This window comes from Camelus dromedarius, chromosome 1 (assembly GCF_036321535.1).
Source record: "Camelus dromedarius isolate mCamDro1 chromosome 1, mCamDro1.pat, whole genome shotgun sequence".
NCBI lineage: Eukaryota > Metazoa > Chordata > Mammalia > Artiodactyla > Camelidae > Camelus > Camelus dromedarius.
The window spans coordinates 122,340,347-122,367,264 of record NC_087436.1 but is presented as its reverse complement, the minus strand read 5'-3'; the positions used below and the strand labels follow the sequence as shown (position 1 = coordinate 122,367,264).

The window sequence follows — 26,918 nt, the reverse complement described above, 5'->3', positions numbered from 1 at the left end:
TCTACAATCAAGAACACTCTATCCAGCAAGGCTCTTGTTCAGACTTGACGGAGAAATCAAAAGCTTCACAGATAAACGAAAGCTAGAAGATTTCAGCACCACCAAGCCAGCTTTGCAACAAATGTTAGAGGACCTTCTCTAGTCATCAAACCATAAGAAAAGAGAACAAAAAGAAGAAAGTGGGAAAAAAAAAAAAAAGACCCACAAAAGATTGCTTTAGCTGTTCGGGGTCTTTTGTGGTTCCTTATAAACTTTGGAATTGTCTGCTGTAGTTCTGTGAGGAATGTCACGAGTATTTTGACGGGGGTTGCAATGGATCTTGGGTTGCTTTGGGTAGTGTGGCCATTTTAATAGCGTTGATTCCTCCAGTCCAAGAGCACAAGAAATCTTTCCGTTTCTTTGTGTCATTTCGGTTTTCAGAGTGTAGGTAACCTCCTTGGCTAAGTTTATTTCTAGATATTTTGTTGTTTTTGATGTAATGGACATGTTTGTGCTGGTTACAAAATTCTGGTTTTTGAGGTGAAAAAAAAAAGTGAAGGGCCACAAATGGCAAAATACCCTCCCTTCTTATGGGTGAGTTGTGTTCCATTACGTGTATATATGCTGCACCTTCATTATCTATTCCACTATTGATGTGCACTTGGGGCGCTTCCGTATCTTGGCAATCATAAATAATGTTGCTGTTAATAGCAGGGTGTATGTATCTTTTTGAATTAATTCTTATTTTGTGGTTGGCTTTATTCCTTTGATAACTATGTAAGTTTAAAAGCTAAAGCTGTAAACATTCTTAGAAACAATGAGCAGTACATACAAGTAAATTAAAAACTATATGTGCATTAAAAAAATGATCTATCAAGCCATGAACGACATGGAAGAAACTTAAAAGACATTACTAAATGAAAGAAGCCAGTCTGAAAAGGCTACAAACTGTACAATTCCAACCAAAGGACATTCTGGAAAACGCACAGCTACAGAAACCATAAAAAGATCGTGGTTTCCAAGGGTTTGGGGCGGGGAGGGAGGGAGGGATGAGCAGATAGGGCACAGGGGATTTTTAGGGCAATGAAGTTATTCTGTATGATACTACAGTGGTGGCTACATGTCATCATGCATTTGTCAAAACCCACAGAATGTACAACATCAAGAGTGAACCCTCATGTAAACTGTGGACTTTGGCTGATAATAATGTGCCCATGTTGGTTCATGAATTGTACCAAATATGCCACACTGATAAGGGGTGTTGAGGGTAGGGGGGTACATATGTGTGGATGGGGAGTGCTATGTGGGAACTCTGTATTTTCTGCTCAATTCTGTAAACCTGAAACTGTTCTAAAAAAATAAAGTCTATTTTAAAAAATAAAATAAATAGATGCAGAAAAAGCATATGAAAAAATCCAAAACCTGTTCCTGATAAAAAAAAAAGTCTGATGAATTTATTTAAAAAAAAAAGATACTACAACTAATAACTGAGTTTGGTGAGTCTCAAAATATATGATCAATATATAAAAATCAACGGTAGTTCTGTATACTAGCAATGAACAAGTAGAAACTGAGATTTTTAAAAATTCCATTTACCTACAACAGACAAAAGGTGGAAGCAACCCAAGTATGCACTGGCGGATGAATGGATAAACAAAACGTGGTCCATCCACATAATGGAATATTATTCAGCCCTAAAGAGGAAGGGAATTCTGATACCTACTACATGGATGAACCTTGAGGACATGGTGCTCAGTGAAATAAGCCCGTCACAAAAGGTCAAATGCCCTGTGATTCCACTCATACACGGTCCCTGGAGTCTTCAGATGAAGAGACAGAAAGCAGAAGAGTGGGTGCAGGGGCTGGGGAAAGGGACGGGGAGTTGTTATTCAATGGGGTGCACTTTCAGCTCAGCAAGATGAAAGGAGATGAAGAGTTCTGGAGACGGATGGTGGTGCTCACTGTACCGTGGTGTGAGTGTACGTAACACCACGGAGCTGTATACTTCAGAAGAGTTAAAAAGAGCAAATTTTAGATCGTGCATTTTACCACAGCTAACAACGTGAAAACTATGAAACCACACACTGCTGTGGAGAGAAATGGAAAAGCCCCCTTTTCCTCCCCGCTGCCCCTCCCCCGGAGTGCCCCCTTGTTTATTTTCTGACACAGGTTATTCTAGTGACACTGCAGTCCCAACCCTTGATCAGCTATGTCTAAGAGCCCTGGTTCCTCTTCATGGGGGCGGTCAGAAGCCAAGGCCTGGGGGCCAGGGGTGCTCATCGCTCCTGGGGTGTCACTGCTGCGAGGCCCGGTCCCTGAACTGAAAGGGAGCAGAAGGTTCAAACTAAGTCACAACACAGCAGCTCCATCTATGACAATCAAAGGAACCACGGGGTCACTTGCAGCAGTGCACTCAGCGTAAGAGGGTGGACTAGCAATTCACACATCCTAAGAGTCACTGACGTGGGGAGGGTGGCAGCCCTCCAACGGGCTCCACTTCACACAGCAGCTACAGCTCCGCAGCAGGAGCCACAAGCACACCTCACGCAGAGAACAAGCTCCCCAGACCTCGACACCCCCAGGCCACCAGGGGCCCACCAACATGGCCACACGTCACAGTGTCAGCCACATATTGTCCCAGCCAGAAAACCAGGAGCCCTGCGGGTCTGAATGAAGCTCAGCTAACTCAGGCAAGATCTAAAGCCACTACGGGACAATCTCTCCTGGGGACTTCAGGCACTCTGTCTCTTTAAAGCATTCCTGTGGGTAAGCTGGGTCTCTCCTGTGTCCAGGGTGAGCGTCAGGGGGACAGAAACAGTCCCCACTGAGCCCTGCAGGTCCAAGGGGTCCCAAGTCCAAACAGAAAACTACCCCCCAACGCTGCTGTTCCACAGCAATCCAGATGTCCTGGCAGCCGCCAGGAGAAACTTAACTCCACGTTTCAAATGGATCTTCGACTTAAACAGTACTTACGTTAATCTTACTTGCTTATTTTATAATTTCTTATGAGATTCTTCTTTGCCTTTGTGCAACTATCATTTGCAAAGTCATGTTTCTATGATTACCAGGACTGCCAACATTTTGTTCAAATTCAAATTACCTACAAGGCCTTAAACCAAGGGAAAAACAGCAAGCTCCAGAACACCCCTCTTCACACTGACAACAAGGACTGGCCGCACAGCCAACCCTGCACCCACACGGGGACCCTGCCCGGGGCTTACTCATCTGCTCCTACAGTTTTTCCTTAAAGTCTCGTCATCTTCAATGAAGCAGTAAAAACACGTAACTTCACAGCAGGACGGGGGGGGGGGGGAGTGGGGCAGGAGCAGAAGGGAATCACGAACTTATAATTATCTAAACCACAGCGTGTGATCAGTGTGCAACGAACCCTCACAGGATGATTCTGGAAGTCTACTACAACACTTCCTTCTTCAAATTATCACTCTACTCCCTTCTCAAAGAGCATCCCTTGGAAAACTTCAGCCAATTAAACAAAAATGACCTATTCCTCCACGAGGTTCTTGAGAACAGTATTTTATACCCAACTTCTCGGAGCCAGCTACACTCACAAGTAACAGCTAATTCCCAAGATGTGTTAAAATAAAGTCCCCATTTTATAAGGGGTCCTCTGGTAATGCACTCTGAGGGAAGGGACATTGCTGTGTCATTCCTTTGTTGGGGGTGGGGTGGGGGTCCTAGGGCACTGAGAACTTGAAGCTGCCCTCTGACCCCTGGGGACTCGCCAAGAATAATCAGAAGAAGAAGGGAAGAGGACAGACAGGCCTACAAGTAACCGTCAGTCATTTCATGACAAGACACCCAGAAGGTCTGAGTTCCTGGAGAAACAGGGAATCTTTTTTACAAGCTGTGGATGACAGAACACACTGGCACCAAATTTCGAACCAGAAGCTCCAAGCCCAGGAGTGGTGAGTAGGCAGTTTCTGGGCTGATGACAGTAGTGAGACCGCAGATCCCAAACAACAGATCAAAGCAGAAGCAGAGCCCTAAGCGCAGAGGCCTGGGAGGCAGCGAGGCAGAAGAGCAGCACTCCCGCAAAAGGGACAAACAAACGGAGCAGATACAGACCCTCCGCGTGAGAGGTGCCACGGAGGCCGGGGAGCGGCACCGGGGCCTGGGACACACCCCGGCAGCAGGCGCCCATTCTCCCAGGGTGGAGTTCCAAGGGACTTCACTTCTGCACAGCTTTGTCTGACTTTGTTTCTTTTTTCACCAAGCAGCAAGGAAAAGCCCTGAGAGTAACCTAAAGCGACACGCAGGCGACCCGGCCAGGAGCGCATGCCCATTACCTGCCTGCGCTCGCGGCGGGTCAGGCTGTGCCCGTGCAGGACGCGCCAGAGCATGCGCGCAGCGATCTTGGTGTCGATCCAGAGCAGGCGGAAGCCGTGGTAGTAGTGCTTGAGCTCGTCCAGGACCCTCTGCCCCAGGGGCTTGCGCACGGCCGTCTCCACTGGGGGGCTGTACACCGGGCCTCCTTCCTCCAGCTTCTTGTTCTTGTCCTTCAAGGACCTGAGGGACTTCTCCACCATGGAGTCATCACCCAGCGGGGGTGACGAGTGCCAGCAGCGCAGGGGAAGGAGCCTCGGGCCCGTGACCACCGCACACAGGTGCTTGGGCCTCAGAGTCCAGCAGCCAGGGGGGTCGCCTCTGAGGGAAAGGTGCATGGGATGGGCCGGAATGCAGCTGCCAAATGGAAGATTCCTTGAAAAGGGACAAAAGAGGACAGTGATGAGGGGTTGGCCACCTGCAATGACCTCCCAGCAGCAACACAGACCTCAGCCATATCACAGTCACTCATTCGACTTCCCCAGCATAAGACAGACTCCCGCCCCTCCCTGATGCTGGAGAGACACATCCTGGGGGGCGTCTCCATAGCCAGAGGTGATGAAGTGGTCCCACGTCTGAAAGCAGCTGAGCTGGCCAGTCCCTACAGCCTCTAAGGAGCAGGTCAGACACAACCACAACCGGCAAAAGCCTGACCCGCAGACAACACAGACCCAACCCCAGGGCGGGTCTCCCAGGCCGGCTCCCACAAACGGGTGCAACCTGAGGGGTGGGTTGCGGAGCGCGGCAGTCCTCTCCTGTAACAGGCATCTTTCTACAAAGGACTGCGGTTCCTGAACGAGTCGTGATGATCAAGGAGGGTATTCAAATCAACACCGATCCAGACCCACCCATCAGCTGACCAAAAGCGTAGGTGCAACGATGAAAACCCAGCAAGTTAAAGTCATCCCCACCACCTCCACTCCACTCCCACACTGGCCTCCTCGCCCACGCACCTTGCAGGCTCCCCGCCCGGTGCCCCTGCAGCCTGGACACCCTGCCAGTGCTGGCTCCGCCCTGGGCTCACTCGGGCCGCTGACCTGCAAGGGCACCCAGCGCAAGCCACTCTCAAACCCTCCCCCTGGACCACGGGCTCCAGGGGGCTCAGCAGGGAATGGCGGGCCATGCCCCAAACCAGCAGGAAGCTCAGAGCCCTCTCTGTCCACCGCTCTCAGGCCGACAGGGCTGCATGAACCCCCGGCAGCCAGACAAGGCCAGCCTGCTCCTCCGGGCCTCAAGCAGCTGAGTCTGTGCCCAGAACGGCCGCCCGAGGAGCACCGTTTGCTGCAGCCCACGTTTCCAGAGCTTGGACCTCCCCAGGTCTCGGGGCCCAACCACCTGGCACAGCCTAGGCTTTGGGCGACGAAGGGGTTCTCTTCCAGCAGTGGCACAGGGATGGAAGGCCACGTACAATCCCACACTGAAACAACCCATCTCCACCACTCTCCTTCCATTTCACAATCTTCTAATCACCTCACCTGTCGCTTGAGAAGTCTCCCCCTGCTCATGCCCACGTCTTCCCCGGGGCGGCCGGAGGCTCCACCTTCCTTCACAGGCATTGTTTCTAACAACACACCCCAGCTTCTCCCCACCTGTCCAGCCACCTCCCTGCACGTGGCCCACTGCCAACAGCGAGGACCTGACTGGAGCAGAGTGTCCCAGTGCAAACTTCACTGCTGACTGCTGTGTGACCTTGGACAAGCAACCTCTCTGTGCTGGGGGAGCCTCCTTCGTGGACGTGCAGGCTAATGTACATGAAGCTCCCAGAACAACGCCTGGTGCACAGCAATGCCCACTACAGCACTGCCCTGTTAGAGCAGTTGACAAGAGCTGGTCTGGCTGGCGGAAAGCCAGGGCTCTCTCATTTAGCCACTCCTTTCAGACAGGGGCACTGGAAGGACAAGCAAGGATGGCCCACCCTGGCTCTCGGCCTGTATGGGTGGGGACAGCAGGCAGAGGGCACCACCACCCCGCCGACCTCTCTTCTGTCCCAGCCCTTGCTTCTGCCTTCGAAGCAAGGCAGACAACACCCAAGTCAGGAAAGGAGGGTCCTTCAAACCCACCCCGTCCTGAGTCCCCACGGCCAGAGCATAGCAGAGCCACAGGCTCAGACCGCCACGTGCCACTTGTAGCTGCGAGACTCTGGCCACAAGCCATGCCTTCCATGCCTCAGCCTCGTGCTCAGAGCAGGTGACGAAAGAGCCCTCCAGAGGGGGCCTCACCTCCTGTCATCCTCAAGCTCAATCACCCCATTTCCCACCCCAGTCACCAAGGAAACACGCAGCCTCCACAAGCAGCTGGGATGTCAGCAGCTACCAGGGCAGCGGCGGGCAGAGACCCAGAAAGCGGACTGAGCCGAGCTGCGCAGGGCGCATCCCACAAGGGCCTCCGAGGCCCGGGAACCTGGCTGTCCTCAGGCAAGTCAGAGATGACTGTTATCAGTGATCTAGCCACAGAGATTTAGCTGTTCTCAAAAAGCACAAAACTGCATATTTATTATCAAAAACCACCTTCAAAGTGGGTGGGGGTGTAACACGCAGGGCGAAAGCACAGCTCCGCAGGAAACACGTGGTCATGGGGATGGCATGGCTGGTTCACATTAAGCAGCTTGGGGCTTCTGTCAAAGTCGCCCATGCCACTGACCCCAATGCCCACCTTAACCCGACATCTCACCGTCACCTTCACGAAGAGAAAACCTAGGCAATGCCTGGCAAAGGAACAGTGTTCCCGGGTTAAGAGCGTTCCCCATGCCCCATGTCAGCTGCACAACCACGGACTGTGGGTGCAGGAACCCGACCAGCTCTCCACACTCTGTGAACAACACCCTCTAACTCGTGATAAGGCCCCCTTCCCAGGGGACAGCATGCCAAGACAGTGGCCTGAGTGGACGCCACCCCTCAGCATACCACCCTCAGTCCCTTGGGGACAGGATACCAGCAGGGGAAACAGGAAGGGAAGGCAGGACAGACGATGGAGCACCAGGCACCATGACCCACGGGTGTCTGGAATCGCAGGATGCCTCCTGCCCAGAGACAAGGGGAAACCAGATCATCCACAGGACAAAGTGCCCCTCAGCAGGCGGGGCTGAAGACCACCGCCCGCACACCTCAACGCCTCCTGCAGCCTCCAGGCCACCCGACAGCCGTGTGAGGGCAGCACCCGTGACCATGCATCAATATGGGCAGCAGACCTCAGGAGCAGTGCCACTGAGGGAGACACAAAACAGAACCAGCCTGGCAGCTCAGGCTCTCCCACCGAACAGGGCTCCACGCTTGCGGGGTTTCAGAGCTGCCGTTTCCCGGTTTGGCTGCTCATGCACAGTTGTGTGCTTCCTCTCTGCCTTTACTTCTGCGACAAAGGAGGTCAAGGGTGGCCAGACAGCGCCCATGATGTTGTCCAGGTCAGAAACTCTCTGCCTGCTCACCCTTCAGGGGTCTGGGCCATTTCAGCTAAGACTGAGATTGCAAAATAACTGTTGTTAAAAAAACTGATACAGATGATTACCACTTACAACTACTTACCTGTGTGACTCAACATTTCTTATACTGCACAATCAAAATAAAAAATAAAACTTCTCGGGTGCTGAGACTGATTCGGACTTCAGCTCTCCCCCGCGATCCCTAGCATGAAGTGCACAACACCAGCATGGCAGCTCTGCAGGTCTCATGGCCTTAACTTCCTAAATGAAGTGTTTAACCCCCTAAAAATCATCATCTCATAAAATGCTGGAGTCTCTGATAACGCAGGGGGGACCACAGCTGCTCTGATGGCAAGTCCGGCCACTGAGACAGAAGCTGAGACGGCAACAGCAGCAAACGCACTGGGAAGGCAGAGCCACTAACTAAAGCCGTGTTACAACACGGGCGAGAAAACCACCACCAAGCCACGCCACGTGGCCAGGCACAAGGAAACACACGCAGACCAGGACCCTCAATCTCTGTGTAGAAAAGACAATGAAGAACACACCACCAAATAGAACACACCCAGGAACTGTCTCAAAGGCTGCGCACACAGTCTGCATAAGGAAACGACGTGCCTTGTTATAAGAAAACAACCTGCACGTGGAAAGACTGCACGAGATTTAAAAGCTAATATTCCCAAATGACATTATTCCAGTTACAATCCCCAAAGACCGTTTTCGAGTTGAAACAGTCCAGAAGTTCTTCTAGAAGGGCTGTCCAGAAAGGAGGCACGTGAGGCCTGGTCCCTGTAAACAACAGGGGAAGAGGCACAGCACGACAGACACCCCACGGCGGCCCTGGGTGGTCCATGCAGGTAAGTCCAGTCCACACAACAGTCCTAGAAGCTGCCTCAGCAGTCAGTACTCCAAACCCAGACACTTCACACCAAAACCCAGACTTCCAGCCCCTCTTGAATCACCCTGAGAGCTGACCCTGTGGGACCACATCCTTCACAACAACCATGACTGCAACCCCAGGTCACCGGCCACCCGCTTCCAGATACCCACCGGGCCTCAGACCCCTGAAATGCCAGCACAGATTAGAGTTCACTCAGAACTCTGAAATCTAGACAAGCACACCTCAGCAGGAGTGCTGTTCTACGCTCACACGCGAATGCCTCCACATCAGAGAAAGAGAGGCTTCATGGCAGCAGTCTGGTGACGATCAGAAGCCTGCTTAAAGGCAGAGCCCAGAGGGGGCTGGGAGCAAGCACCTGGCAGCAGGAGGGGGCCTGCAGGGGCTGCTCCTGGGAGGAACTTAAGAAAAGACTTTGTCCCTGCCAAACGCTGCACACATGCCAGTTCCCCTCCATGAAGACACCTGCTCACGGGCGAAAAGCCTGCGCCTAGCTACTCATTTTAGCGCTTTATAAGAGCCATAAAACTGAAAATACACTCACACACGATTTTGCTTTAAGAACCACCACATTTTCATGTATGGCTCATACAGCATTTGTTTTAGAGAATTACATCTGACCCAGGAAGCATCCTCCAGAAAAGTTTTATGGCCAAGACGAGGTGGCAAGTCAACCATCTTGAATGAGTAAGAAAGCCCGAAAGAGTCCAGAGCTCCACGGACTAGGGGTTGTGACGGCCAGACATACAGCACTGGGGAAGGAGGTCCCACCCTCTCACCCAAGAAGAGTGAAGGACGTTGGGAGAGAGGAGCTCCATTCTAGGCACCCGGGACAGGTGAACACGGACCTGCTGCCAAGAGAGAGGTCCGGGTGCCCCCCCCCACAGGGGAGGGGGACGCAGGGAGAGCGCAGCAGCCCCAAGGGAAGCTCAAGTCCTCGTGTGACAGTGGACAGGGAATGTGGATGGCGCTCCCTCCAGGAAGGCCTCCAGCCTCTCAGCAGTACCACAGACCTCCCACCCACTCTAGATACATCCCTAGAACCAAGCAGGGCCAGTCCCGTGGCCAGCAAGCGATTCGAGTGGTACTCTGTGCAGGACGAGTACAGTGTGAGGAGGGGTGTCTGCATGCTTGCTGATGGAGCCCAACACCCACAATGCCACCGGACACGTCCAACATCTTTGTGCACAATACATGAAAAGCCACTGAAAATGGCAGCTGTGTGAGCGTGGAAAAGACAGCATTGTATGTAGACTGCAGTTACCACTGTGTGTCTTAAAAACAGATACATAAGAGGAAAAGACCAGAAAAACACACACCAAAACGCTAATAATGTGTCAGGTACCAGGATTATGGATGTTTGCTTATTTTCCAAATATTCACTAATGTACTTGGTTATGTATTTCAAGAAGAAAAGATCAAGGTTTAAGAGAACAAGAACAACGAACAGGAAAGTGGGACATACCCTCTCCCCCATCACCGGAGCATTTTCAAGCCCCCACCTTCAAACAGGCAGAACACAACGTTCATGTACTTACACGCAGCTTCCCCACCTCATGGCGCTGGCACAGCTGAGACAAGCACGGTCGCCCAGACTGCCTGCCACAAAACAAGGGAGAACAGGAGAGTCAGTCTCACACGGGGCACTTCACACTGGTACCGTCCTTCACAGTTGTACAGAGTGAGTTTCCGGAAGCTATTCTGAGCGCTGCTGAGTGAAGGCCCTGCCCCCGCTGGAACGCAACGTCTTGGAGGCACCCGGCTCTCCAGGGAGCCACGGCCTTCAGTCTCCGCAGGTGGGGCCCCCGCCCCTCACTCCAGCTGCCTCTAGTGGACAGAGGCCAGGCGCACGCGATCCCCAATGCAGACAGCCCCGCAGAGCAAGTGAGGGCCCTGTCCAAATGAGCCAACACCCTCCCTGCCCACGGAGTCCCACATGAGGACTGTGAGAACTACCAGCAGAGCCAACACCAAGAGCAAGCTGCTTCCTGAAGAAACAATACTGATGAGTGCACAGCACATTTGTTGGATTTTGATGTACTTCTGACACTTTAACTTTAGTTCCCAACCCCTCACTCCAGCTGAGGTGGGTCCGCCTTCCTTCTCCCCCAAACAGAAGCCTCCCCCAGTTGGAGAACTTAACTCAGAAATGGCCCCCCCAGCAACCAGACCAGCTGCCACAACTCCCAGAGCCCGAGCCCGCCCACCCACAACGCACCCTACCAGCCCCTTCCCACACTCCCCGCACTCTGAAGGCCCCCAGGCTCTGCACCCACTGCACACAGTGGGGTGGGCCACAGCCACTCCCTCCTTCCGGAGGCCCTCTTGTGGTCTCTTTTCCAGCCATGGCTCTCTCCAACTCTGACCCCTGCTGGGTCTTACCATTCAGTTTGGGCTCTAACCACCCAGTTAGTGCGGATCCACAGATGAAGGGCTTGGTCCCACAAGTCTCCTGCCCTCACTTCAAACGCCAGTTCCAGGTGGGGTCCCAGGCTACCCACACTTCTGCCAACCGCAAAATAGGAGGTTTCCACAGCCTCTTCAGCTTTGATAACTTGCTGGAGTGGCTCACAGAGCTCGGGAGAGGGCTCTGTCTACTGCTGCGGGTTTTATACAGGACACAGAACAGCTGGGGGAGAGGCGCGCAGGGCAACGGCCAGAAGAGCCCTCGCACAGGGCCTTCCGCCCCGTGGGACTGGCATGAGCCGCCAGCCCAAGAGCTCCCTTCACCCTCGCCTGGGCAGGACTGATGATCACATCCTTGGCCACTGGCAACCGAACTCAGTCTCCAGAGCCCCTCCCCTGCCATCACAGGTCCCTCCTTAGCATAAACTCTGGTGTGTGAGAAGGACTCACTATGAAAAACAAGAGATATTCTCATCACTCTAGAAACTCCCAGGGCGCTAGCTCTGCCAGGAACTCAGGATGGGGAGACAGAGGCTTCTCACTCTTCCCATCCCACACCTTCCTTCACCTGGCTTCCAGGAAACTGCACTCTGGATTCTCCCGACTCGGCCTCGCTGGCAGGAGCCTCTCCAGGCACTTGGAACCTGACTTCCTGTGTATACAAAAACTCTGGGCTTCCCCAGGCCTACTCCTGCCCAGCGCTCCCTGGTTTCAATAATGGCTGGAGGTCGGCCCCTAGCCTCTCATAACCAGTCCCTGATAAATCTGGTCTCCCACCTCTACAAGTCCTAGCCCACTCCCAAATACATGCCATACAGAGCAATTTCCTCCCAGAGAGCACAGTGTGCAAAGGGGGTGAGTAACCCTAGACCAGAGGAGACTGACGGACACCTCCTCAGGCTGATGACCACAGTCAGCAAGGACCAGGGTAAGTCCCACTGCTGCAGGCACCTCTGGCAGGCTGTGCTGAGGACACTACTACAGCCCGGCGGCCTTACTCCCCCAAACCCTTAGCCCCAGACTAGCCATGAGCAAAACACCAGACAAATCGCAAAAGATGGGCGTCCTACAATATATCTGACCAGCCCTCCCCAAAACCGTCAGGGAAAGTCTAAGAAACTGTCCCAACCAAGAGAACACTGAAAATAAGTGGTGACTAAATGTAACGTGGTGTCCTGGATAGGGTCGTGGGACCAAAAAAAAAGGACATCAGAACAAAGTATGTGCAGAATAAGGGAAGCCTGAATACATCGTGGACCTCAATTAATAACGCATTAGTGTTGGTTTACTAGTCGTGACAAAGACCCATACTGACGGAGAACGTTAACAGTGGGGGAACGTCTCCAGCAGAGGGCTGCCACCCCCAGGTGAGAACATCACGTCTGAGGGCTCAGGGACTGGCTCACCACTACCCAGCCCTGGGGCCTGCAGGCTCCGTGGCAAACCGGCTGGCTGAGCAGTGTCTGAGCAAAGAGCAACAGTGAAACATACGTGTCTCTGGAACATCACAAGCACAGAACAAATTCCGCTACCTTGTAAGCGTGCTACAGAAAGGTCTGCGGCCGAAGTATTTTTATCACTATCCTTAAGAGGCAAGGGAGACAAAGAGCTCCAACAGTAGAGGGAAGACAAGCACTAAAAGCTGGAATGGGTACTATACTGTTCATACAGTGAGTTCCTGCTGCTCCACGCCCTTCTCTGGGCTCCAAAGGTCTTAGCAGCTCATGAGCCATTACTGTTACAAATGACAAGAACCATGTTTTTTGGGGTGCCTTTATAAACTGTAAAGCCCCTTGAAATATATAATTTTACTTAAGAATCTCACTCTTACAGAGCAATTTTTATTTCTACCCCGATTTTATGAATAAGTAACTCAGAAAGGTCAATGTACAAAGAGATGGTGAGGGTCAGTGCAGGCCCCCTACACGTGGGCCCCTAAGTGCCCGGAGTGAGGTGTGTTCCCCCGTCACAGCCAGGGTCACCAAGGCTCCAAGTACAAGGAGCTCTAAGGCTCCTGAGGCCATGCACAGCAAGGCCTGGAGACCGTCCACAGATGCCCAATAACACCAGAAAGATGTCGGTCCCAGGGACGTCCCTACAAGCCCGCAGGTTCTGTTCGCCGGGGTCTGCCGGCCCCGCCATGCCTCCCCATCTCAGGAGCCCTGAACGTGGCCCGAGGCACCACTGTCCTGGTGAGTAGGCGCCCAGTTCCACGGGACTTAACCGTCTTAGGGCTGGCTGTCAGTGCGCCCCCTTCTAAACTTTCCTAATCCCGCTCACGACGCAGCGGCCAGCGGCCGGGCGACTAAGGTCACAGCGCGAGTGAGTCACAGGCTGCCCCGCGCGTCGGCACCACGGCCCGGGCGCTCACCACACCCAGAGACACGCCGGCCAGGGCGGCGCCGAGGGGCACGGCGGGGCAAGGTCCGGGCCGCGACCCACCCACCCGGGAGCCGCCCGACCTGGGGGCGCCAGCGGGCGGGGCGCAGCCGGCCCCGAGGCCCTCTCTGGACCGCCCGTCTGGGCCCCAGCCCCGGTCCTCCCGCCGCCCCGGCCCCGCGCCGTCGACCGAGCGCTGGCCGCTTACCCCTCGGGGCGGCGGCGCGGGGCGGCGGGAGGCGGGCGGGCCCCCGGCCGCGGCAGCTCCTCAGTAAGATGGACGCCATGTGCCCGGCCGCGGAGGCTGCCCGGCCTCCTGCTGCTGCCTCCTCCTTCTCCGCCGCGGCGGCCGCGGCTTCTCGCCGGCCGGCGGCGGCTCGGCCCGCCCGCGGACGGTTGAGGGCGGCGGTTGGCTGCGGGCGGCGGGCGCTCAGCTCAAGGACCCGGCGTCGGCGGCAGCCATGTCCCAGCGCCGACGTCCGGCGGCGCGGGGCGGGGCGGCCGGGCCGCCGCTCCCATTGGGCCCCTCGGGCTCCCGGCGCCGGCCAGGTGAGGGGCGGGCCCGCGCCGCAGCGGACTGCCGGTCCCGGCCTGCCCCGCGGCCCGTCGCCCGTCCCGGCGTGCTCCGCGCGGCCGCCCTGCGGCGCGCTGCTTCCGGGGTCGCGCCGCGCCGCGCCGCGCGTGCGGGCCTCGCGGGCTGGGAGCCGGCGGGGCATGCGTGCTGGGCCTTCCCGCGCCCGCGCCGCGGCTGTGGGATCTAGGCTGCCGCACCGACGCGCAGCAGAGGCCTCCGGGACCTTTGCAGCAGAGTCCTGCGGGGGCCTGAGGGACGCCAGCGGCCGGGTTCGTCTGGCCCGGGGCCGCCGCCCGCAGCCCCGAGGGCCCCCGGTCCAGGGCGGCGCCCGCTGGGGCTGGGCCGAGCGCGCAGGTCCGCCCCGCTGACCCCTCAAGCGCTTGCCCTCGGGAGGGAGAGACCGGGCAGTCGTGGCCTTCGAGCTCCACCTTCCCTTCCCTAAGACGCGGTTGTGTTGGCGGTGGTCGTGGGGAGATCGTTGAGGTGGTGCCCGGAAAGCAGGCCGGGGGAGTTGGGGATCCGCGGCTCTGGGGCCCAGGGAACACGGCCTTCCCCAGCAGCTCGCTCCCACCGGCCTGTGCCTCAGCCCGTCCCCGGACTCCCCACCCTGCTTCCCACTCGCCAGCCTGTGCTCCTCTCAGGTCCTCTGCCTGGACGGTCTTTGCAGTCCTTCCCGCCCATCTGCTTGTCTGTCTTGTTCACTGCTGTAACCCCAGCAGTTTCCTGCAGTGCACACTCAGTGCGTGCCTGTCCTCTGACGTGCAGGAGCGTGGAAATCCTGATTACAGCAGGCTCCCGTCTTCAGGGCTGGTTGAATAGCACTTCTCCCTAGGAGGCTCCCCCAGCACGCAGCCTTCTCCATCTGGAAGAAGTAGCCTGCCTGTGGTGGTTTTCCTGAACCTCCCTGAGCCAGAACCACCAGGTGCTGGACTGGGATGGGGCTGGAGTCCCCATCACAGGTGGGGAGGGTGGCATTCGTTAGTGCAGGGCACTTTGTAGATGATGTGAAGCGCTTATATTGGCACTGGGCAGTCAGTGCCATAGACATCAAGTGCAGGGTTCATTGAAGCTCTCATATGCCTGAAACCGAGATTCCACTGCCCACAAACTGTAAAGCCATGTTCCTTCCCTGCCCATCCCCCAGGAGGCAATGGGGGAGGGACAAGGAAGGATAGTCCTTGTCCCCTGGCCCTGGGCCAGGCCTGAGGCAGGGTCCACAGGTGCTCAGGGTTGGACAGGACTGGCCTTTTAATACCCAAAGTGTAGGAGTACACTTGTCTAAGTACTAGTAGCTGACATTGGCCCTGAGCGCCTCAGGGCCCTGTCCCAAAGCTGTTGAGGGGCAGAGAGGGAGACCCTAGAGATGGGAAAGAATCAAAGTTGGTCCCTGATGATGCTTCAGGGTCCCAGCTGGCCAGAGACAGGGCCGAGCAGGAGGCAGTGACCAACCAATGGGCATGAATGTCTGTTTGTAACAGGACTTTGAAGGACACTGCAGGGGTTGGGTAGCAACACTGCTCACCTGCACTTGGGATGCCTCACCCCTGGGCCAGCCAGGTCGGTGGAAGGGAGAAGCCAAATTAGGGTCTTCATAGAGGAACAGGGATGCTGCGTCAGGAGATTCTGGACACCACCTCTGATGCTCTCTGCAGCCTGGGCAGGGTCAAGTTTTAGAGAAACTCATTTTCAACCATCAGTAACTTTATTGGGTTTTCTGATTATCTGAAGAACATGTGCTAATTGTAGCCATTTCAAGTTTATAAAAATAAGTAAAGAAACAAGTGGACATCTGGTACAAGGCAACTTACAGGGCAAGTTTTATTTCTACCCCAATTTTGCAAATAAGTAACAAACTCAGAAAGGCTAATACCAGATGTGTGGCCGCCTTCCTCCCGCACATCTGTCTCTTCATGAAGCAGTCTGAGAACACACAATCGTGGTGCAGCAGGTTGTTTTAAAGTCGTGGACTCCTTCTGCCTCTTTCTTTTTTCTCTCCTTTGGCAAGGCTCCCTTTTCCTCTTCCCTGTGCTTCCACATACTGTACATAACCTTCCACAGTCACTGTGCATTTACACAGATGACAGAGTCTAGAGTAACAGGGTGGGATGTCCAGGCAGCGGAAACGCCCCAGTTAGGGAGGTTAGAGAATCAGCTTAGGAATCAGGTTAAGGAGTCAGGTTAGAGATCATGCTAAAGAATCAGTCAATCAGAAATTAGGGTCTGATTAGGGGGGTCAGATTAGAGATTGGCTTAGGGAATCAGCTAAGGCGTCAGGTTAGAGGTTGGGTTAGGGGTAAGGGTACCAGAGGAAGACTGGGCAGAACTGTGTGCTATACTCCGGCCACGCTCAGGTGCAGGACAGGCAGGAATGGATAGGACCAGGTTAGAGTTTTACCAGGTTAGAAGTGTGAAGAAGGAAGAGAGGGACCATGGAGTCAGGGTGTGCACAAGGGAGCGGCTTTACATAAGTCTTGACTGGGAAGTTTGAACTGGGGAAGAGGTGGGGGGGGGGCTTGGGATAGTGGAAGGTGGCAAGATCACTGACCTGTGGGGCCTGCTAGGACTAAAGGGAGTTTGGAATTGGGTACCAGAGCAAGTAAGCTGGCAACAGAGGGATGCTTACAACGGGGGTGGTGGGCATGGCTTGTGCTCTGGGCCATGGCAAGGGCAAGGGTGTGAGCCCAGGAGAGGGGCCTGAGGCAGGGCTGGAGGGTAAGGTCCTTGGGGAGAGGCGCCAGGTGCCTTTGAGCACCATGGGGAAAGGTATGTCTTCCTCCAGCAGCCTTATGTATGCACAGGCATGGAACAACCTGCACAACCAAGATGGTGGCTGTGGGCTGTGATATGGGAGGGACATGCGTTTGATTCTTGAGACCCCAAGGATGGGGTCTATGGGACTGAGGTTGTGCCTCCTGGCTTCCTGTTGCAACCCACCTCTCTCATTGCTTCTTCATAACAGAACCCTGGGTTTGCTGGAAAACCTTTTTGTAAACCTTTCAAATTAAAAGTTTTAATTTTAAAATTAACTTTCACTTTTACTTCAGTGTATGTGAGGTGAAGTGGCCAAGTCCCAAGTATACAGTGTGAAACATTTTTCCATTATGCACACACCTATGCAGCCCCCACTCCAACCAAAGCAAAAGGCTTACAGAGGAGGAAGAGGGAGGCAGAAGAGAGAGGCAGAGGGAGATGTGACTACAGAGGAGGTGGTCAGAGTGATTCCGTGTGAGAGGGGCTCAGGCAGCTGTGGCTGTCTTCGAAGACTGAGGAAGGGGCCTTGTGCCAAGGGATGCAAGCAGCCTCTAGAGGCTGGAAAAGACAAGGAAATTAATTCTCTCCCAGAGCCTCCGGACGGGAATGCATCCCTGGCAACACCTTGATTTTAGACCAGCGAGACCTGTGTCAGATTTCCGACCTACAAAACTTTAAGATGATAAATTTGGGAGGTTTTAAGCCACTGAGTTTACAAGAATTTGTTGCAGAAGCAAATAACATATCCCATTAACTGCAGCAGTGCTTTTGTTGGAAGTCAGGGGGCCAGGTGTGCATGGGACTCTCTTCTGTTGCTTGTTCTTTTTGTTTATACTTGAGCCAGTAGTGAGCGGTTTTAATGACTGCAGCTTGTAATTGCACTTGGAACGCGGCACCGTCAGGCCTGCAGCTTGCTCTCCTTCAGGCTCGTTCTGGGTGCTCTTAGTGTCTTTCGACGAACAGAAGGTTTACATTTTAGTGCAAACAGATCTTCCCTTTGACAGCTAACAGGTTTCCCCTGGCCTTTTTAGCAAGGTCTTCCCTAACATAAGGTCAGGAAGGTATTCATTTATGTCTTATACCAAAGGAGTTAAATATTTTCTTTCACTGTTTAAGACTTCGATCCATCTAGAGGTTCCAGGAATTTTTGCATGTAGTGTGAGGTACAAGCCCAGATTCATTTTTTGTGTTTACTTTGTTTTTGTTTTTTACCTTATGGATAACCCAGCATCCCAGGCCTCCTTATTGAATTGTCTCTCTTTTCCCCCAATCTGCCATGTCCCTCTGTCACATGTCAAAGTTTCATCCATCCTCTTCTTTCATTGGTCAGCTGTTCCCTGTTCCATGACCCCCCTCATGGTGGGTCCCAATCAGAGGCATAGTTGCTTTGAAGCTAAGGAGACCCCTGCATGAGACCTGGGCAAGTTAGTGTATTCACAGGACTGTTTTCTTTTGAGGGTAAGTTTGTAAAAGAGTGATATTTGGATTGCCATTGTTTATGACCACTGTCTCTGTCCTTACTGCCTGCCCCTCTGGTTTGATGATATGGGGTGCTTACGTGTGGTTTGCATCCAAGCAGGATTCAGCCTTCTTGGGTTTGCTGAGCTTCTTAGATGTGTAGGTTAATGTTTTTGTCAACTGTGGACAAATTTTGGCCATCATTTTGGCAAATATTTTTTATCAGTTGCCTTTTCTCTGCGTGCCTCATGACTTTTTTTTTTTTTGTATATTGGTTGTTCTAGATGATATGTTACAACCTCTAGATTCTGTTATCATCCTCTGAAAATGACCACGTGTGCTTTTGAAGGCCAGATCACAAAAGACTGCTATTTCTGCCTTCCTCCTTTTTGGATTCCTGCTCTGAGGGAAGGCAGCCCCCATGTTAGGGGAACACTTGAGCAGCCCCTGGAGAGGCCCAAATGGGGAAGAACTGAGGCCTTCTGCCAATGAGCAGCACCACCTGAGTAAACCACCTTGGCGGTCCATCCACAGCCCCAGGCAAGCCTTTAGATGCCAGCAGCCCTGGGTGTCATCTTGTCTGCAAGCTCATGGGAGACCTTGAGCCTTGAGCCAGAACTATCCAGCTCCCCCACTTCCGAATTCCTGACAAAGAAATTGCATGTGATAAGCAGTGTTGACAGCTGTTCTGAATCACTAAGCTTCAGGGCTCTATGACCTCAGCAATAGGTGGCTGAGACGATATGTCCGGAGAGTGTTCTGCTCCAGGGTGCAGCATCAGTTCCCAGGGCGTGCACCTTAGGGTCTCAGCTGCATGTCCAGGGACGTTCATGGGACTCCATGAGGCCTCCACTCTGGCCAGGCCAGAGTCCCACAGAAGTTGTTTTCTGGTCAGTCCAGGATCCTCACCCTAAGCACGTCCTCAGCCAAGGACAGTGGGACTCCCCTCTACACCTGGCCTCTTCTCCAGGGCCCTCCCCACAGCTTCCAGCCGCATCACTGCCCTGTTGGACTCCATCTCCCTGTGCCATGGGAGGAGGCTGCCCACAGGTAGAGAGCCGGGCTGCACGGTGTCCAGGAGTGCCTCTGGGAGGCCCCTTCCCTCGGGATCGCAGTCCTGCGCTTGCCTTTCCTCACCACCTGAGAACCATCATCTCAGCTGTTTTGTGCATGTAATGGTGCTTACGGTGGGAGGCTGGTCTTGTCCCAACTTCTCTGTTACAGCCCACAGCAGCAGCCTTGGTTAGAGTTTCCTTTTAAAAGAGATTCTTCTACATTTGTGGGAAAACTGGCAAGCTCTGAATCAAGTCTGGGGTTTAGTCACATTGGTTTCTTAGTTTTGACAAAGCTACTATGGAAATGTAAGGTCAGTTGACATTAGGGGAAACAGTTGGGGGCAACTCTGCTATATTTGCCTTTTTTTCCCCTGTAAATTTAAGTTTATTCCAGTGAAAAAAGTAATAAAAAGGATCTGTCTGGCTGGGAGCAGGAAGTGGCTCCTAGTGGCCATTCCTCCTGTCCCTGGTCAGTCCCCAACTTAGGTCAGTGAAGCTGGTCACCTATCCAGAACAGCAGTGGTCCACAGCACTCCCCAAGCTCTTAACAGCGCTTACATCTCGCTGCAGGCCCAGGGCTTAGGAAGAACTTTTATTTTCTTCTTTCTGCTGTCCTGGGTTTTAATTTCCTGAAATTTTCACAATTAGAAAAAGAAGCGCTACTGTAGCACAAAACAATGTTTCTTTAGCCGAAGCCTGAGTGAGTGGGCAGCGCTGGCCGCGGGCCCTGCCCAGGCTGGTCCTGGATCTGGGCAGTCTCGGTGAAGAGGTGGGGGGTGCAGGGGCTGCAGGAGGGGTGCGGGCGGCATGGTGGACGTCGCCCGTCTTCTCACCACTGCTGTCCGTTCTCAGGCATCGCTTGCCTCCCTCCAAGAGAGCCAGAGCGGCAAAAACCAAACAGCCTTGACGCGGGGCGGAGAGCCGACATGACCGGTGCGAGCGAGAGCAGAGCGCGGGCACAGGGCGGGGCCGCTAGGGGGCGGGGCTTTGAGGAGCGTGACCAATGAGCGGCGGGACTGTGTGGGGCTGGGCTCGGAGGCGGGGTCAGGGCGGAGGGAGACCTGCGGCCGGCTCTCCCCGCGGGTCCCTAACCTTGGGAGCCCCGCCGCCCGGCCAGGCCAGGCCAGGACTCCTCATCGTGTGAGCCTCCCTGTCCCAGTCGCTCCGCCGCGCCTGGCTCGCACCGTCCCCACCCTGCGCTTTCTGGAGGGCGGGCGGCCCCACAGGTGCGAGCTCGCTACCTCAGCGGAGGCGGGCTCTGACTTGACACAGCCATTCCTGCCTCGCAGCCGCTCCCAAAGCAAGTAATGAGCTATTCTTGTCACCCTTTCACATACAGAGGCCTCACAACCTGCCCAAGGTCATGCAACTAGGAAGAGAGGTGTTGTGGGTTGAATTGTGACGCCTCCCGCCAAAAAAGAGATGTGTTTAAGTACCAACTCCGGTGCATGGGAATGCGACCTTAACTGGAAACAGGGTCTTTGCAGATGTCATTAACTTAAGACGGGGTCATTAGGTGGGCCCTAATCCAATGACTAGTGACCTTATAGGAAGAGAAAACAGACAGGTGGAGACGCAGGGAGAGGGCCCTGTGAAGACAGAGCCTGGGAGTGAAGAGATGCTGATAGAAACCAAAGACCACCATGGACTGCCAGCCACCACCAGAAGCTAGGGAGAGCCTTTGGAGGGAACAAGCCCCTACATGCATTTTGGTTTCAGGCTTCTGGCCTCCGGAACTGTGAAAGACTTTGCATTGTCCTGTGGTACTCTATCAGCAGCCTGAAGCTGCTAGAACAAGGGGAAACCAAGCCTGGAAGCCTGGCACTCAGTCCATCATGAGGTCGCACGGGCACCTGGAGATAAACGTGGGCTGCGTGTGCCCCCAGGGGGACTCAGCCAGCCTGAGAGGGGGTAGAGGAAGGCTTCTGGAGAAAGTCACATCCCAGCTAAGACCTGGCATGGGGAGAGGAAGGGAAGAAGTCCAGTCTGGTACCCTGCCCAGGGGTAGGTGCACGTGTCTGTCCAAGGGGTGTAGTCCAGTGAGGAGTGAGCTTTATTGACCGGGAGCACTGGGGAGAGGGCTGGTGGAAGAGGCAGAGTGTGATGGCCTCCTCATTCCTGCAAGTCTGATGCAAGGCTCGCCAAGAAGTGGGCTTTGTGAGGGGGCACTGGGGAGCCATAGCAGGATTTCTAGCAGGTGGGTGACATGATCAGTTTTGTGGTTTAGGAAACTTCCCTTGGCTGGGTGCAGAGAATGAACTAAAGGGGGAGAAAGTGGTGGGGAACCAGTGAGGAGAAAACTGCTGCCCAATTCCAGATAGGAAGCCGAACTAAGACCCTGGTAGGAGCGGGGCAGGGTGGCAGGAGAGCAGAGGCTGGCTTAGAGGAGGTTTTAGGAAGTGGAATCCTGGGGAGGGGTAAGCCCCAGGCTGGCTGGGGTGGAATCTCCAGGACGCAGCCCATGGCGGGGTGGGGAGGTGGGGAAGATGGCTCTGAGGTTGCCCTTAGGAGGGGACTATGGTCCGGGGCTGTGGTTTGTTCCTGCAGGTGACCACTGAGATTCTGATGACAGGCACCTCAGGCCTCCGGGGCTCCTGTAGGTCAATCTTGAGGCTGATGGAGAGAGGGGCGGGCAGAGAAGGTGGGGAGGCCTCCTGTTCAGGCCTCTCACCTGGGATTTGGGTGGGGGTGCGTGGTTTTTCAGCAAAGCTTCAGTCTCCACGTCATCTCCCTGACAGGGACCCTTGCTCAATGGAGGGTTGGCCCATGTGACCCTGAGAGGCCTCACAGTACTGCCGCTAACTCCTGTGGGCTGGCCCAGTGAACGGAAGTGGTCCTTGGGCTAGGCAAGAACTGAGGAAGAATTGAGCCTTTAGAAAGGCAAACTTCCAGCCTGGGGAGCAGAGCGGTCAGGGCTGGGAAGGGGCTGCCAAGAAGGTCTGGGGGTGTGAGGCCTTGGCCACTGCTTGGCTTGGGCTCTGGGCCTCCCCCACTCCCCTCCTTGGAGGCAGGGGCCACCTGGGGCATGGGAGGAGGGGCGGCTTGAGACCACTGGTTTCCACTTGGAAGCTCTCTTTATTTGGCCAGGGATGGAGAAAGGCTGGGGTCAGAGTGCATGCATCCCCATGGAAACAGCAATGAGCCTGGCCCCTGGGGGACCCTGGCCCTGGTGGGGGATGGGGAGGCCAAACCGGGGCTCGGGGGCTCCTTTGGTTAAGGGGCCTGGGCTTTGCCTTTGGCAGCAGCTCTTGCAGGGAGGTCTCAGCCATGAGCTGCAGGGCCTGTGTGGAGGAGGAGCAGGGAGGCAGAGTGGGCTTTGGCTAGGACCACACAGAGAACATGGAGTGGACTGTGCCCCCTAGAACTGTATGCCCTGAGTGAGCGGTTAGTGGCTGCAGACTTTGAGACCAGGGGACTCCCAGCTCCACTTGACCCCTTGTTCTGTGGCTGCATGGCTGGCCTTAGAGCTAGCAGGCAGGCCTGGGGTTCTCTGATTCTAAATGCCTTACCTAGTTCGGCCTCAGCCTGAGAGGCTGATGGGGGCGGGGCAGCAGGGGGGAGCTGAGATGGAGAGCAACTGAACCCCAATAGGCCAGAGCAGGGCAGCCATTGCCCCTGGAATGCCTCTCCTCTGTGGTTGCTACTTGATATCAGTAGATTCCCAGTCCCTCGGTTTCCTGCAATCTCCTCTCTAAGTATAGTTTTCATTCTGAGAAATGTTAAGACTCTCAAAGAGACCCAAACAAGGTTCGGCCCCAGCTGCTGATATCCTTGAGTGCCCTGCACCTCTCTGTGCCCACCAGGCTTGGGTCTTCCACCATCATGGCCCTCCCCCATCTGCAAGGGGGCAAAGGGGCAGATGAGAGTCTCCTCACCCAGGAATCTACCTGTCCACGGCTTCCTTCAGTCCTGTGAGGGGCTCCTGTTCCTTGCACTGATGGAGGGAGACCTGATCATCAGAAATATGGTCTCCACAGGGTGAGGACCCTGGTGTGTGCAGGGCTGAGGCTGCCCAAATGGCCAGACTGGATGAAAAGGGCTTAGGGCCCAGGGAGGCCTGCACTCAGCGGGAAAATATCAGCCAGCACCAAATAACTTTCTTCAAGAAAATTTAAACACACACTTGCATGTTTTGAATAAATTTACATGTTGATTGCACTATTCTAGAGTTTTTTTTTTTTTTTTTTTGAAGAGGAGCCTAATTCTAAATCTGTGAAATCAAATGAGATCTGGTGGTACTTGTCTTGTACTGCAGGGATTTAAAGATACTGGGGAGATGGGCAGTTTTCAGGCTTGTGCTGCAGAGGGATCCAGGGCCCAGAGAGAGTACCTACTCTCCCTACAGCCAAGAGATGTGGCAAAATGCAAATGTGAATGGACCACCACCCAGCTAGACACCTTCCAGTGGCACCTGGTGGCCGGAGGTGAGTCCTGGCAGTGACTGATAGGGGAAGGGCTTCTCTTCTGGTCGCTCAGGCTCCAGTACCCTGCAAGGGTGCAGCACACACAGTAGGATCTCACCATATAGCCTTGGATGGGAGGGTGAGCAAGTCTGTAATCCTTTTCCCCTGGGACACTGCGGAGGGCCTCTCATGCTCTGGGGAAGCAGAAGCTTGCCCTGCTGGAGGTAGGGAGTCTGAAGTGCCAACTTCTCTTAAGTGAGTGTGGCCTACCAGAGTCCTGCACTGGCAGAGCTGACCAGGCCTTTGTATTCCATCCCTTCAGTTACCAGATGTGGCTGCCCCAGGAAAGAGAGACCAGCAGGGAGGTGGCTCTCTGCAGCTGGCGTAGACCCTGTAGGAGCTGGCAGCTGGAAGCTGGGCAGGAAGACCTTCCTTGAATGGGCACTTGAGGGGCACATCTCTGTGTCCACCGTAATAGTCCACTGTCCTCACCATAAGCCAGGGTGATCTTCTCAAAGCTAGACCCTGACCACTGGTTGACACTCCTAGGCCTGCCCTGGGCCTCTTCCCCACCCCAGCCTCACAAGAATGGCATGAACCCTAGCAGTTTCAGGGGCTGGAAGTTCTGCCTCTGACCACGGACTCCCCACTGCACCGAGACCCAGGCCAGATCCGAGCTTGCGAGGTGCGGGGAAGGCTGAATCCACGCCCTGCAGATATTCTGCAGGAAGACCTCACTACCATCGCGACGGCCAGCCTCTCTCCGGCCTGCTTTCCCCTCTCCCACTTGGTGTTTGTGATGCAGGTTCCGGGAGGGCAGGTATGGGGGCCGCTGCACCCTTTTCGGCAGTCCTGGGAGCTCCCCCAATATTGCTTTCCTGCGAGTTCCAGCTGTTTCGCGTCCAGGGGCGGTTGGAACCTGACCTCCGCCTTCCCGGACTGGGGACCCGCGCCAGAGAGCCTCCTGACCTGGGAGCCCTCTTCACGCACCGAGGCAGGGGCGTGTGGGTGACCACGTGGGTGACCACTTGGGTGTCGGCCTGCGGCTAGCACAGGCCTAGCCCGCGCGCGGCCTTGCGGGCGTAGGCCACGCGGGGAGCCAGGGCGGGAGCGGCGCCGCTGGCCCCCTATCCCGGCTCCACGGCCGCGCGCCCCGAGCTGGGGCCGCGATCGCGCGGGCGGCCTCGCTGGCGACGATTGGGCGCGCGACAGTGACGTCACCACCCCGCGCGCGCGCGCTCCGGACTCTGGCTCCGGGCTTTCGGTTGAGCCGCCTCCTGTCGCGCGCCTGGCCGAGTAGCGGGAGCGGGGCGCGCGCCCGGAGCCGGTCTGAGGCGGCTCGCGGGGTCCCGCGCTCCCCGCCCCGGCCCGCGCCCTCGACCCTAGGCCCCGGCCAGCGCCCCCGACCCCAGGCCAGCGGTCCCCGCCCGCGTCCCCGGCCCCCGCTCGCAGCCGCCCCGCCCCGCGCGGATTTGAAAAGCCCGGCCGCAGCCCCGCGAGCGCGGCAGCCAATCAGCGGCGCTCACTTTCCCGCGGCTTCTGCGAGGCGGCGGCGGCCCGGCGGCGGCGGCGGCGGGCGGGAGGCGCGGGGGCGGGGTCGGCGCCGCGCGCGGAGAGCCTCGGCCTGGCCGCGCTGCGCCCGCCGCCGCCGCCGCCGCCGCCGCCGCCGCCGCCGCCCCCTCCCCTCCCTCGGCCCTCCCTCCCTCCCTCCCCCGCGGCCCCGGCCCCGGCCCCCTCCCCGGCCGCCGCCGCCGGAGCCGCCGCGCCGGAGAGCCGCCGCCGCCGCCGCCGTCGCCAGAGGATGCGCCGCACAACAGGTCACTGGCGCCGCCGGCCCAACCGCCGCGGGTTGGAGGGGCGGAGGGGCGGAGGGGCCGGGGCCGGGCCGGGCGGGCTAACGGGGCCGGGCGGCGGGCGGGCGCGGCCATGTTGGGCCCGGGGCCGGCGGCTGCACCTGTGCCGGCCTCCGGGCCGGCGGCCTTTGTTCGCGGCGGCGCCGAGCGGGCCGGGGCCGGGGCCGGGGCCGGGCCGGGCCGGGCCGGGCCGGGTGGCGGTGGGAGGGGCGGCCGGGGCCGGGGGCGCTTTTTGTCTGCGGAGGGTCCGCGCTGACACCCGGACGCCGGCCGTTGGTCAGCGCGGGCGCCCGAGCCGCCTGGCCTTGGCAGGTGGAGGCGCGGGGACCCCGCCCGGGGCTGCGGGCCCTCGGCGCCCGCGCTGGGCGCAGACAGCGGCCCGAGGCCCCCGGGCGCGCAGCGGTGCGTCCCCGGGCCGAGCGGCCGGCTCTGCCCGACTCGTGAGAAGGGCGGTTTAAAATCTCGGCTTTTAAAAAAAGCTAGTCCGAGTTTCGGCCGAAGGAACAGGACCCGGTGCAGCGTTAGTGTTTTCTCCTTGTGTGCCAAGACGCGAGTAGATTTGACATGCGAGTGGAAACTTAGTATCACCACGGCGTTAATCACTCCTGGGCTGGTGGTTAGAGCGCGTGTGTGTGCGTGTGTGTCACAGAACCTGTGAAAGGAAGACCAAGTCGGTGAGGGTGAGTGCAGAGCTAGGGTAGGGAAGTTCTTCAGTCCTGACAACCGCTCTCAGACGTTCAAGGCCTTGACTTTTGAATGACTTAAGCGCCAAGATGTGTGTTCCCTAATCACTAAACAACTTAAAAACCTCACGTGGGTACCACGCGTTGAGTATACTGACTCTTCTTTTATGTACTTTAAAATAAGATTATTAAGATGGAAAATAAGTTAGACACCATCCCATCTCATTTATGTAACCAGGACTTTAACTTTTTTATTTTCTCAGCTGTTTTAAAGGTCCTGTTACATATTTAAATATGAGAGCAACAATGAAAAAGCACAGCTCTGATATGCAACGTGAAGGAAACAAGTCCTGAGAGCACAGGCTCTTGGCGGTGTGCTTGCTGTGCGCTTCTGCACCCCACAACCGCCCTTAGTTCAAATCTAAACTGCCGACTGGAAGTGCAGAGGACTCATGCCCTAAGCACGATTACTTTGAGTCATTTCCTTTTCTTTTCTTCCATTTTCTCAGACGCCCAGCAGCCTTCAGTCTTGGGCCGATGGTTGGTAAAGTGAGGACTTTTGTGGTACAAAAGTCCTCCCCCCGAGACTGCATGACTACCGTTGAGGCTGGCCTCTGATTCCAGTGGTAAACATTCCAATTTAGGAAAATCAGATAAATAACTTTATGAATTTCAGAAAATCATGAGCGTATTATTCTTGTGTGTGCACATGTATGATAA

General features: G+C 55.7%; 3 protein-coding genes across 7 annotated transcripts in view; 2 read left to right on the top strand and 1 right to left on the bottom strand.

Annotated features, from left to right (window-relative positions):
• LETM1 (leucine zipper and EF-hand containing transmembrane protein 1) overlaps positions 1-13,831 on the bottom strand; it is a 33,986-nt gene extending 20,155 nt beyond the window's left edge. For 2 of the 4 annotated variants that reach the window (XM_031438893.2, XM_031438897.2), the window contains exons 1-3: positions 13,630-13,828; positions 10,175-10,235; positions 4,287-4,698 (exon numbers count right to left, since the gene is read on the bottom strand). In XM_031438893.2, the coding sequence (XP_031294753.2) occupies positions 4,287-4,698; positions 10,175-10,235; positions 13,630-13,708 (552 nt within the window). In that variant the 5' untranslated portion in view covers positions 13,709-13,828. Of the gene's footprint in view, positions 1-4,286; positions 4,699-10,174; positions 10,236-13,629 lie in introns of those variants that run through there. The other 2 variants (XM_064488811.1, XM_031438899.2) reach the window with 2 other exon arrangements.
• On the top strand, positions 13,707-25,973 carry LOC135322063 (basic proline-rich protein-like). The gene is made up of 6 exons (XM_064489389.1): positions 13,707-14,349; positions 19,189-19,254; positions 20,112-20,192; positions 20,419-20,485; positions 24,468-24,482; positions 25,049-25,973. Exons 1-6 carry the CDS (start codon positions 13,707-13,709, stop codon positions 25,971-25,973), a joined length of 1,797 nt encoding a protein of 598 aa, XP_064345459.1.
• The window catches only part of NSD2 (nuclear receptor binding SET domain protein 2), a 70,592-nt gene continuing 69,076 nt past the window's right edge, over positions 25,403-26,918 (top strand). For both annotated transcript variants that reach the window (XM_031438872.2, XM_064488781.1), the window contains exon 1: positions 25,403-25,479. The gene's annotated coding sequence lies outside the window, so the exon portion shown is untranslated. The remainder of the gene's footprint in view (positions 25,480-26,918) is intronic.

Bases quoted from the DNA above. Each gene is read 5' to 3' on its own strand.
- LOC135322063 (XM_064489389.1), top strand. From the start codon at position 13,707: ATGTGCCCGGCCGCGGAGGCTGCCCGGCCTCCTGCTGCTGCCTCCTCC. The intron at 14,350-19,188 runs GTCCGCCCCGCT...CCCTCCCCACAG, and splicing joins GGGCTGGGCCGAGCGCGCAG to CTTCCAGCCGCATCACTGCC. The intron at 20,193-20,418 runs GTGCGAGCGAGA...TCCCTGTCCCAG, and splicing joins GCGGAGAGCCGACATGACCG to TCGCTCCGCCGCGCCTGGCT.